Source organism: Vicugna pacos, chromosome 31 (assembly GCF_048564905.1).
Source record: "Vicugna pacos chromosome 31, VicPac4, whole genome shotgun sequence".
Taxonomy (NCBI): domain Eukaryota; kingdom Metazoa; phylum Chordata; class Mammalia; order Artiodactyla; family Camelidae; genus Vicugna; species Vicugna pacos.
Genome location: NC_133017.1, coordinates 11,378,909 through 11,391,135, shown reverse-complemented (window position 1 = coordinate 11,391,135; position 12,227 = coordinate 11,378,909). Strand labels below are relative to the sequence as shown.

Below are 12,227 nucleotides of genomic sequence, written 5' to 3'. Positions count from 1 at the left end.
TCTCCAACTAATGCATTTTTTTTTTCCAGAAAGAGAAGAAGGGGCTGTTGAAGTTGCTTTCCAGCGCCTCCACCAAGCGCAGGCCACGGGGGTCCCCTCCGGCCTCGCCCACCCTGGATTCAGAGCCAGGGGCCGAGCCGGGCTCCCCCTGCGCCTGCCCCGGGCCCTCTGATGCAGACAGCCCGGCCCTGGACCCCGGCCTCCAGCGCAGGGCCGGCTCCCTGGACTCGGCTGCCCCAGTGGCCCCACCGCCCCGGCAGCCCTGCTCCTCCCTGGTCCCCGCGGCCGGTGAGGCGCGGCCCGTGGTCTGCGAAAGGTGAGTCTGTTGCCCGGTGCTGGCGCACCTGTCCCACACCCGGGGACCCGTGTCCCCAGCTGGACGGTGATGACTGCCCGCCTGTCCCTCCCCTTCGCCGGGACCTGCGCCCCCTCTGCTGTCCCCGCCGTGTTTCTCAGCCCCTTTCCCTCCCTCCCCACACTCCGTCCCGGTGAGGTTGTCAGTCACCACAGCCCCGGCGCCCCTGCTTCCTTCTCACTTCCACCCCATTGCTAGCAGTCCCGCCCTTGTTTTATCTTTGGTCCTTTTTATTGAAGGTTCACATCAGTGCCTGCTCCTTGTAAAGCATCTGGGAAATCCTGCCCACCAAGAGTTCCCTTCTGATGCTTCCCGAGTTCTCTGAGCCTGACTCCCCTCCTGCCCTCACGACCTGGTTCACTCACACGCAGAACAGTGACCCCATCTCAGCGGCCGTGCCCTTGAGTCCTGAGTGCAGATGGGAGCTGTGCTGTCTGGTGCAGCCACCGGGGCCCAGGAGAGTGTTAGGGAAGAAAATATGCTTAGTGAAACAAAAAACCTACTAAGACTGTGTGAATTAACAATGAAACACTGTTGGTTGCCCAGGAAGACACCATGAAGTGCACCAAAAATAGTGGACTCTTGTCCCGCATGCAGATACAGAAACATTTGTTTTTAAAGGTGCCATCTGTTTCTGTGAGCTTTATCCCCTCTGCACCCGCATTCCGCAAACAGCGAATTTCTGATTTCTAGAGGTGTTGCCTTTGGAGCAGCATTTTCTACTTTGGTGATGTGAAATCTTTCCTGTAAAGCATCATACTTCAAAATGCCTTAAATTTACCTTCAGCCTGCCTTTCCGGTGAATCTTTGTCCCCACCAAAATCTGACCGTCTTTCATACAATTTGGGGGGCATCCTTTACTACCAGAAAATCACCTGGAAGACAGTCAGTCAGACAATCCATGTGCATTGAGCACAAAGTACACCATTTACTCTGCATCCTTATGGTGAGGTGGAATAATTTTCTGCAGTTCCAAGACACTACCCGCCACAGGCTTCCTGCCCCGCGGATAAGATCACCCATCCGTCCCCCATCTGTGGTGCTCTCTGCCGAGCTTGGAAGCTTTGTCCCCATTTCACGGAACCCTTTATTCTGAGAGTCACCCTTTCTCCTGCGGTTTGTCCCTGCTTTCCAGGGACAATGCCTCTGAGCCTGGAGCCTGTCCAGTGACGTGTTTACCTTCTTTTGGTCACGAAGGCGGCTGTCTCCCGCCACCCAGTCTTCCCTCCGTGCCTGGCGTCTCCCTCCCCATCCCTGTCATTTGTGTTGTTGGTGTGACTGTTCTCTGTGATGGTGCACTTTGCCAGACCCTCACCCTTGCCACCCACCCAAGCCCTGGCCCGCGTCCTGCCTCTCTCCCCATGGCACGGTCCTTTCTCAGAGGCTGGTGTCCCCTGGCTCCGTGGCTTCTGCCTTCAGCCCCTTCCTCTTAGAGGAGCTCCTGCTACTTAGAGCATCTGAAAGGAGCGACCGCGGCGCAGACCGGTGTCGGCAGTCCGGGGTGCCCGTGCTCATCAGACAGGGGGCCTGGAGAGCTGAACGGCAGCGGGGGTGCCCAGCACCCGGGGTCTGCTGGCCGGTGTGTTGCAGAACCATTCCTACCTTTACAAGTAGGAAAAGGGTCTTTGGAGAGTTGATCTCTTTAAAACCCGCATCTTCAATGGCACGTTGAATGCGATGGCCAGCCTGGCCGACTTTCCACGGCCCTGTGGCCTTCTTCATCCAGGGATGATGATGGTATGTATTTAACTTGGATTCTTACTCTGCCCGACTCCAGAAGCAACAGGGACAGTGCGTGGAGTAAGCCGCGTGGAGAACATTCTGGTCTCTGCTGGGAATGAAATGTTTGGGTTGCTCAAAAGCTGCCGAGGAAATCATTGAGGGATTACCTGTTTTAAAATTTCAAAAATTTCAACATAAGAAGAAGCAGTTAATGTTCAAAATAAAGGAAAGATTAGCTTTCTCATCAGCATAATTCAGGAAGCATTTCAGGGCAAACATCACAGCTCCTGTCCTGGCACGTGCAGAGGCTGGGGTAGAACTTCAGGGAGAGATTTTTCAGCATGTCACATCGGTGCAGCGGAGGAGAGGATTTGTCTGCGGGTTAGAATGAGAACAGACTTAAAGTCTCCTCTCACACCATGACCCCGTCCGACAAATCTGAACGTGACTCGGGCGGCCCGCGTGGGCAGGGGAGCGAGCGTTCTGGGACGTGACACGTGAGCGTCTCCCGGTCAGGAAGCAGGAACCTGCAGGCGTGCTGACAGGTCGTGGTGTGAACGGGGACAGTTCTCCGAGGCCCAGGAGGGTTCCATTGTGTTTGTTAGGCAGACTGGGGAAGAGAAGACAGGAGGCTGTTCCTGGAGGTGGGTGTCACTGGCCACCATGGGGCCGAGAGAGCAAACACGCGGGGCTCTGTTTTGGACGGATCGAGAAGAAACAAGTAGGAAGTTGCAGAGAGAAAGTGGAAATAAAAAATTTTAGAAGGGACGGCAAAAGACAGTTCCTATGACAGGTTTTTCCCCTCTGAAAAAACTTACAGATAACAGGCTTGAGGAGACAGAGCAGGTCGTCTCCGTGCATGTTTTTAAGCTTGGGGGTTGGGTGAGCACCCACCTCTGAGCCCATCTCCTGAACTGTGGTCTCTGGTTGGGTCTTCAGCTACAACACTTGGAAACACAGAAAAGGGGTAGAGATGGACACAAAGGCAGCCAGGCTTAAACACATGATTGGGTCGAGTCCGGGCCAGCGAGGCCCCCGGTGAAGCAGTGGGCTTGAGGCAGACTGCAGGGTGAGCCGCGGCGGTTCGGCCAGTGACATGCTGAAGTGGGTACCAGGTTGTGGCAGCTGCCGGAAGCAGGAAGTGGTCACCCACCCAGACCAGGGTGCTGGGCGGAGTGCCCCTCAGAGGACCAGGCGGTTCGCCTTGGGCTAAACCAGAGGGGATTAGAAACAGGGGTGTATGAACTGCAGGGAGCATGGGAGAGGCCAGAAGAATCCAGGAAGCAGAGAACTTGTCCTGGTGAAGATGCCGGGGCCCATCCAGACGGAAGCCCGGATGCCGCAGCCCGCGCAGGGGGCTTGGCACCGGGGTGTCCGTGAGGCTTCTGTTTTCTCGAATTGCACCCAGTCGTTATCACCAAAAGTTGAGTCAGTGTCAACAGGGTGCAAGGCCCACCCTGGGCCGGTCTGTGAGCCCCTCTGCCCGCCCCACACTGACCCCCAGGGCTCTGGTCAGAGGCACAGGTCCCAGCACCAGGTTACCACTTAGCTTCGGGTGGTTTGGGATTTTTTTAGGTTTTCTATCCGTTTATTGCTATTTCTTTTTTTTTTTTTTGCTGTTTTCTTTATTCTTTTTTTCTAATTGAAGTAGAATCAGTTTACAATATGCCAATTTCTGGTGCACAGCACAATGTCCCAGTCATACGTATACATACATATGTTCATTTTCACGCCTTCTCATTATAGGTCACCACAAAATACTGACTGTAGCTCCCTGTGCTCTGCAGCAGGGCTGTCTGTTCACCTATTTTATACGTAGTGCTCAGTGTCAGCTGGTCTGAACTCCCAGTTTATCCCTTCCCATCCCTCCCCCTCTGGTCAACATAAGTTTGTTCTCTGTGTCTGTGAATCTGTTTCTGTTTTGTAAATAAGTTCACTGGTGTTATGTTGTTAAGCCTGCACATAGAAGCGACATCATATGATATTTTTGTTTCTCTGACTCACTTAGAGCGATGACCTCTAGGTCCGTCCGTGTTGCTGCAGTGGCTGGTTTTCCTTCCTCCCTCCCTCCCTCCCTTCCTTCTTTCCTTCCCTCGTTCTCTCTTTTAATCATTCCATTTACTTTTTTCCCTTCACTTACTCATTTATCTTATTTTTTTAATTGTGGTAAAATACCATGAAGTGACCGTTTTCCTGGTGTGTAACTCAGGAGCGGGTGGTGCTCTCCCGCTGTTGTGCGAGCATCTCCCCCTCCCATTGAACACTGACTCCCTGGTCCCTCCCCTCCGGCCCTGACAGCCACCACCCTGCTTTCTGTCTCTGTGAGTGTGACTGTTCCGCCCAGCTCGGAGGTGAAAGTGTGTGATACGTGTCCTTCTGTGTGGGGCTTATTTCAGTGAGCACAGTGTTTTTAAGGTTCATCCACGTCGTAGTCTGTGTCAGAACTTCACTCCTTTTCAAGGCGCTGTGAAAGTTTTTAAAAAAGAGTTTTGCTGTGCCACCAGGCCATCTCTTTCTGTCACTCGACTTATTGAGAATGACCACGTGTCCTCTGCAAAGGGGTGAGAGGCTAAGTAGAGGAGTTTTCCATCCTCTCGCCCCTCAGGCAGCTTGTGTTCTGGGAGAATCAGTGAGTCGGGTGCAGAAGGCGGCACAGTGTAGACGTGCGAGGGCCTGAGAAGTGGGCAGGAGGCCCCTGGAGCCTGGTCCAGCATTGGGACAAGTGAGAGCAAGGCTTTGAGAGGCCCGGCGGCGGGTCAGGCAGAGAGGTGGTCCCAGGGGGCCCCAGTGGGGCCGTGTGCGTGACGGCGGTTGGGGAGGAAAGGCCACACCTGGGGGACGTGCCCAGGTGTGGGGACGTGTTGGGCACGTTCATGGACATGATCGTAGCTGTGGCTGTAAAGGCAGGTTGAGGCCAGACAGTGAGGGCTTTGCACCCCAGGGTGAGGGTTATAACCTTATAAACCTCATGTTGGCTTCTCCATGGATTTGCAGTCTGTTGGCAGCAGACTTGAGAAATCTTACCTGGACTCCTTCCTTCCAATGAGTCGGTGACGAGGTGGTTTGTCCTGCTAATCAAGGGGGCAGAAGGGGGTTGCAAAGCCTCCACCTGCCATTCTGATGTGTGTCAGGCATGTCGTGGGGAGGTCCTCAGGTGTGGCCTGGTTGCCTGCTCTGGCCGGAGCTGAGTGAGTGGTCCCAGAGAAAGCAGAGTGGAGCCACCCGCTGCCATCTTCACGGGACTCTGTTGGTCACACAGGTCGCCCTGAGTGTGGCCCGTGGGGACCGCAAGGCATGTGAGAAAGGACTCACCTCCCTCTGCTTCTGTGCCTGTTAACTGTCACTTTGCAGAGGGACAGTGAGATACATGGAAGTGAGGGGATGTGACGTTGAACCGTCAAGACTTCTGGAACCTTTAAGTGACGATTAGACCTTTGCCCACTGAGTTGAGAACCAGTGGGGAACAGACACAGATGCCAGGCGAATGCAGATCAGAACATCAGTTGCTGGTGGTGGTGGATTGAATTGGGGGCCACCGCCCTCCCCCCACCTGTTAACCGTGGGACAGCCTGTCCCAGGGAGAACCCGGGGTGTTTAGGGCAGAACGTCCTTAGATTTGCCCTCATCCGTGTCAAACCCCAAGTAAGGGACACAGAGAGACAGACATCCGGATCCACTTCCAGAGGGCAGCCCTGGCTCCCGTGACCCTGCACACACCTTCCAGCGGGAAAGTCGAGGCAGGGCAGAGCCCACTGAGCCTGGAGGCGGACAGTCCAGTGAGGACTGAGCCCATCTCCAGCCACTCCTCCCTGACAGTCACATAAATGCTCTCCCTTCTCCTCGGAGCAGGAAGGACAGGGGTGGTCCCCTCCTGGGAGATGGGGCAAGCCTTCTCTCTGTGGCCAGGGTCAGCAGCTGGGAGAGCACAGGAGTGGGTCTCCCACCTGGGCCTCCAGTGCTGGGCCATCCGCCCTTCCAAACTTAATACCTGGGCTCTGCTCAGCAGGGAACGGGTGTGCCCAGCACTGTCGGCAGGCTGGTGCCCTGACCTGTTCTGTGGTGTCTGAGGCCCATGCGCCGTCTTGGCCCCCCGACCCGAGACGGCCTGGACTCACCTTTCCCCCTCTCCCCTGCTCGCTCGCAGGCACCGCGTGGTGGTCTCCTACCCTCCTCAGAGCGAGGCCGAACTTGAACTCAAAGAGGGAGATATCGTGTTTGTGCACAAGAAACGGGAGGATGGCTGGTTCAAGGGCACGTTGCAGCGGAACGGGAAGACGGGCCTGTTCCCCGGGAGCTTCGTGGAGAACATCTGAGGACACACTGGGGAGCCTAGACCCGCCCCCCCAGCGCCGGGCCACCCCAGCAGGACACGAGCGAGGGACCGCGTGTCGCCAGCACGGTGACGTGGGAGGGGGGCGCGCGGGTCTGTCCCCTGGGTCCCGGTGTGAGGTGTGCCTGGTCCCGTCTGGTCAGCTCCACAGAGAAACCTTTTGTAAAAAGCGCTATGGCTAAAAAGGACCGTTGTTTACAAGGTTTAACTAATTTATTTGCTTTTCTTAAACTTGAAGTTTTCTTGTAATAGATAAATTCTTTGATGATTTTAAGAAATTATTAATTTATGAAGCGGTAGCCGGGGAGGAGCGGCCGTCTCCTGTCGGGAACAGGGCGTCCTTCTCGGCGCCACGTGACCCCTCCCGCCGCAGGGCGGCCGCTCTGCTCCTTTGAGGCAGAAGCGCCAGTTCTCTGTCCGGTGTCCGCTCCGGGAAGCCACACCTAGGAGCGCAGCCGTGTCGCTGAGGGCCCGGGGTGGCGAGGTGGGGACTTGAGGGGACGTGGGCGCCCCCGTCTCCCTGGTTGGGTCAGGGACCACCCCCAAGACGCGGGCCTCCATTTCATCGGGTGGGTTTCCGATTTCCTGGAATGAGGAAGAATGAAGCACAGCCCTTGAACAAAAGGTATTCGCAGACAGACTGAGTTTTGTAACAGAAGCTGCTCAACGCTGATTGGACGCTGTAGGAATCGAGGTGGTCCGCTGTCTGAGGGCAGCTCTGAGATGTCACCGCGCCTACCCCCCGGGACCTGCGTGCTGGACGCAGCAGCACATGTGCGGTGGTGCTGGAGTCGGGGCCGAGGGACGCTGGGCGGCCCTGACAGGTGTCCGTGTGGCTCTTGCCCACGTCCCTTGACTGGTGCTGGACCCACTGCTCAGAGGCCGCGGCGTGATGTCCCCGGAGGCACGTGCGCAGAGCTGCCCGCGCGGGGCTGCGGTCCGGCAGCACCTCCCGCCCGACGCCACCCCTGGCAGGGCCTGCGCCCTGCGGGACTCGGGACGGGGTCGGTCCAGCCGTTTTCTTCCAGCCCGTCTGACACCCTCGACCTCTGACCCTTGTCCCGCAGGCGAGGGTCAGGGCCACCCTCAGAACAACGCCAGGGAAGCCGGCCTGGCGGGGAAGGGGGTTGTGGCCACAGTTCACTTGTGAAAACACCAACGAATAGCCGTTTCATTTTTGATTTTTCACAATTACAACTGGGAAATAGAAACATGAACAGTTGAGTCTTTTGCAGTAGCAAGAGGGGGCATGGTCTTAAAAAGATATATTATGTGGTGGAAATGAAATCATTCCTAAATTAACCCTTTTTTTTTTTTATAAAACACTGTACATTATGTTCCTGTGTATTGAATTTTTAAAAAAAATACTTGGATATTCATGTAATATATGAAGTTTTGGTGAAATGAACTTCAGTTAAGAGAAAAGCTGGCATCAGCTTTCATCTGTGTAAGTTGACACCAATGTGTCATGATATTCTTTATTTTGGGAAATTAGTGTATTTTATAAAAATTTTAAAAAGTAAACAGACTACTACTGGTCAAGATCATTTTTTTACCTGTCTTTTCTCCATATTTTAAGCTACGTGATTGAAGCACCTCTGTTAATAGTTTCCTGGTACGAAGTTGGTTAAAATTCCATGTTAATAGATCACCTAAGTAATACAATGTGTGGGTTTTCTGTTGGTTTTTTTTGACACAGTAGATGGAGATTTTGTAACAAGGGCCTGTTACGCTTCGATCGGGTAATGATAAAATCACAGTTTATCATTGCTTTTCATGTTAATAATTTGAAGACTGGAGAAAAGGTTCAAGATTAAAATTTGATGTTCAACCTTTACGCATCCATTGTGTCAATCCTGACAGTTTTTTCCCACACCGTTGGCTTGGTTGCTCCTTCACAGAGGTTCTTTGCACGCTCCTCAGACAGACGGTGTGCACACCCCTCGGCTTGGTGGTCATGGTACCTGTTCCCTCTCCAGCCAGCAAACCGCATTTGTTAATAAGGTTTCCCCAAGAAGTTCAAGGTCTTCTTAAAAGAGTTTGTGGTGTCACCCCGGGGTCTGGGTCCCACTCGGCAACACCCCCGCTTCGCGGCCGCTGAGCCGTGTGGGGGCTCTGGAAGTCTTCTCTTGGCCACAGAGGGAGTCCCAGACCTGTACCAGCTGAGCGGTGGCCTGTAGGTCTGGTGAGGCTTGGAAACTTAACCTTCAGACTCGTGGTGGTTTTAATGTAACACGGAAAGGCGAGAAGTCGTAAGTTTAACAAGACTTTGTCAGGTTAAAGAAAGTACTTTCCTAACTTAACTTTAGCTACTATCAAAATCACTTGTCGGAATTAAAAATCAGAAATCCGCTAGGCTGTGTCGTAGCTTTGCCAGAGGCTACCTTTGTAACCAGCTGGGCAAGTCGGTGGTCTCCGAGTTTGTTCCCGTTCCTGCCCTGTCTCCTCGCCGGGCGAAGGGGCGGAGAGGCGGCCGGTGTGCGTGTTTGGGAAAGCGCCGTCTTCACAGCTGCCTGGTTCTCACCCCTGGTGTCAGGTAGTTCACTTCAGTCTCTCGTAGTGCACGCATGTGGCCTTTGCTGGTCTGCCTGCATTTCGAAGGGACACGTTGAGGTGGTGGTTCCATCAGTGGTGCGTGTAATTTTCTGCTCCCAATGAGAACAGGACCGTGTTTTCATGTCTCTAGAAGCTCAGGTGAATATTTCAGCCCAGAGCTCTACATGCCGTTAGGAGTTCAAGTTTGGAAAGTGCTTTTACTAGATGTTTGACCAGGGTATGCAGCGTGTTGTGTATCTGTGTGAAATCTTTAAAAATTGTTTGAACTGTTAAACTGTGTTCTTGTTGATGTAGCATCTTATTCAAATTACTCCTTTCCAAGAAAATGACTTTGCTGCCCTCCCACCGCAACAGATGGGGTCTTACGCGAGCGTCGCCTGTGTCCCGGCCAAGCGGGGTTGCCCATCCCTGACCCCTGTGAGCTCCGGGCTCCGCTCCTGGGGGAAGTAATTCTCCCGGGGGGTCGTGCCGGGGCTGTAGGAGGGCTGTGAGCTGTGACGGCCCCGAGCCCTCTCGCTGTCTCCCAAGGGATGTTTCTTTCATTCCTTTCTTTCGTCTTTCCTGTCACCAACGTTGACTGACTTTCTGACCTGGCTCTTTAGGTTTCCATCCTGAAAGCTGCACCCTGGTCTCACTCGAGGCTGGTTCTCACTGCACTGCAGTGACCCAGGACTGGTCAGGAGCCACCTAGACGAGACCTGCCATTGGCAGTGATCTGCAGGGACCCTCAAGCCTCCATCCTGTACTGTCACTGCAGGGTCCTACTACCTTGGTGTGTTGGTAAGTCTCCAAAGGTAGCCGTGTGATTGGTGAGCCAGCCGCCCCTGCTGTTACAACTCAGATAAGAAACTTGGCTCCAGAAGACTTTGACCTTGAGTTGAATCTTTCCAGGTCTGAAACCCTCATGAAAGTACTAGAAGGAACCAGGGGACACCTCCAAGTGAGACCTTCCTAAACAGGACTCAGAAACCAAAGCCTTAAAAGGCAAAACACTGATACACTCAACTACAAAAAACAAACCTACATGACAAAAGACTTCAAAGTCAAAAGGAAATAGTAGAAGAAGAAAATTTGGAACACCCATTGGCAGACAAGGAGCCTTTGCTTTGTAAGTAAAGAGTTCCTACAAAAGTAAGAACAAAAACCCCAAAGTCGAGTTGACCAAGGATGTGTGACAGAAGCTGCCAGTTGCCTCCCAGTATCCTCTGTCCTCTTCTCCCTTCTTCATGGATACCCGGGCAATGCTCCCGGTTAAGAAGCCCTGTGGTCCAGGTACCCTCAGACGTAGCCATGTCACTGAGTTGTCGCTGAGGCAGAAGCTAAGTGGCCCAGAGAGCTTCTGGAAGACTTCTTAGAAGAGGCACATACCTTCTGGCGGTTTTCTTTTTCCTTCTTGCAGCCTGCGATGTAGACACAATGGCTGGTCCTCCAGCAGCTATCTTGGGCCGTAAGTGACCTATAAGATGGAGCCACATTTTAACATGGTACCAGAGAAGGAAACAGGGAGCTTGAGACCCTGATAAGCTTGCAGCCTTCATGCCAGCCTGAACTACTCATCTCGATAGGACCTGTGTGGGAGTAAACCTCGAGTTTAAGCCTCTGTAGTCTGACCTCCTACCCAGAACCACCCTGATACCAGTCTTAACTGGCAGTCCAGCAGGGTCCGACTGCCGCACTGCTCCATCTCAAGGTCACCTTCCAAGGAGTTCAATTAATTGTGAAGGTGGGGTCTCTGGAAGACCCACTGTGGAAGGAAACCAGCCCACCACACCAGCGGGCCGAGAGATCCCAAGACCCGACGGAGAGCTGGCCTTGCCAGACGACAGCTGCACAGTGACCTCTGAGGTGCTGTGTGAGCGTCTGGGTGCTCTGAATATGGGGCAGCGCAGGGAGAAATAAAACGTCAGTATTACTTTCCTTTTTCTCCTTTTCCTCCGACATGGTTTATTTTTCACAATCACACGTTCTAACTGGAGCGTGGAATTCCTGGAATTCACGGCTGCGCAGGGGAGGAAACCAGAGTCCCTGAGGCAGCACAGACCTTAGTTGCCATCACATTTTCCCACGTCCTGAAGCTGTAGACGTTGACTTCATCCTTTTTCAGGTGTTTGGATGGCGTACCAGAAAGAGCGGGATGCTGTAATCCAGTAAAGATGCAGTGTTCTTTGCTAGCTTGATCTTTTGGCGGCTCTCACCCACCTGTAGGCTACCCTGAATGTTGCATCCCAGGACAACTGCTGCGCGAAGCTGCTCCGCTTCAGCGACGCTGATTTCCAGGCGCAGTGCTGTCCGTCAGAGCCTCTGCCCTGGGAAGTGATGGAGATGCTTTACGTCAGGGCCATCCGATGTGGGGACCACTCGTCACGTGTGGGTGTTGTCAACGAGGAACTGAATCTCTGATCCGATTGCATCTTAATTCAGGTAAGTCAAATACGATGCTCATATGTAGCTAATGGCTACCACATTCATGCAGTTTAAGAGAGCAAAACTCTATTTTTAAATGACCATTCCAAAAACAGGGAGAAAACTTGCTACACTGTATCCAGCTTCTCGCACACGGCACCAGCACATTAGGCGCAGAATGGATTAGAAACCGTCCCGAGATGTGTGACGGCTTTGTCACTTTGAGCCACGGAGATGGTTCCTTCAACTTGTCTCTTCCTCCCCGGCCCTCGAAGAGTTGGGTGGCGTGAGACTCGACCCCAGCAGGGGCCGGGGGACCTACTGAAGGCTTTGGCGATTGGCGGGGATGCTGCTTCCCCGCAGGTGGGGTCTGTGATGCCTCCAAGGTCAGGACCCCCGTCTTCCAAGCAAGTCTTGTGACCCAGAGTCCACGATGGGTCGTCAGTCGTGGTCCAGGCGACGGTCAGAGGCTCTGCCTTCTGTGAACTCGTGAACATCTTCTCAGCAGGTTGGGGTTGGGGTTTATAGAGTGAGAAACAGAGAATTCTAGCCTCTAAGTCAATGAGAGACGACCTCCAGGCTTCCTCCCCGACCCCCAAGCAGGTCTGTTCCTCAAAGGCCAGAACCTATCTTTCCAACACCGGTCCCCGTCTTCTGTGGACAAAAACTGAAAGCTTAGTGAAATTACCTTTCCCCTTTTTCTAAGTGCTCCAGGGTGCTCCAAGACGTAAAGCAAAAATGTCCTTTTGAGTAAAGCCAGTTTCCTTCTAACCGATCCCAAGAGCACGCTCAGTAACTCCCTAGAGGCAGCTGGGAGGGAAGACGCGGCCCCGGCGCCCGCTCGGCAGCCTCGCCACGCCC

At 53.7% G+C, this 12,227-nt stretch overlaps 1 protein-coding gene across 3 annotated transcripts in view; it reads left to right on the top strand.

The window, feature by feature from the left end:
* Window positions 1–8,244, top strand: part of SH3RF1 (SH3 domain containing ring finger 1) — a 106,965-nt gene extending 98,721 nt beyond the window's left edge. For all 3 annotated transcript variants that reach the window (XM_072952442.1, XM_072952440.1, XM_072952441.1), the window contains 2 exons: window positions 30–316; window positions 6,222–8,244. In XM_072952442.1, coding sequence (XP_072808543.1) covers window positions 30–316; window positions 6,222–6,390 — 456 coding nt within the window. In that variant the 3' untranslated portion in view covers window positions 6,391–8,244. The remainder of the gene's footprint in view (window positions 1–29; window positions 317–6,221) is intronic.
* The last annotated feature ends 3,983 nt before the right edge of the window (window positions 8,245–12,227 follow it).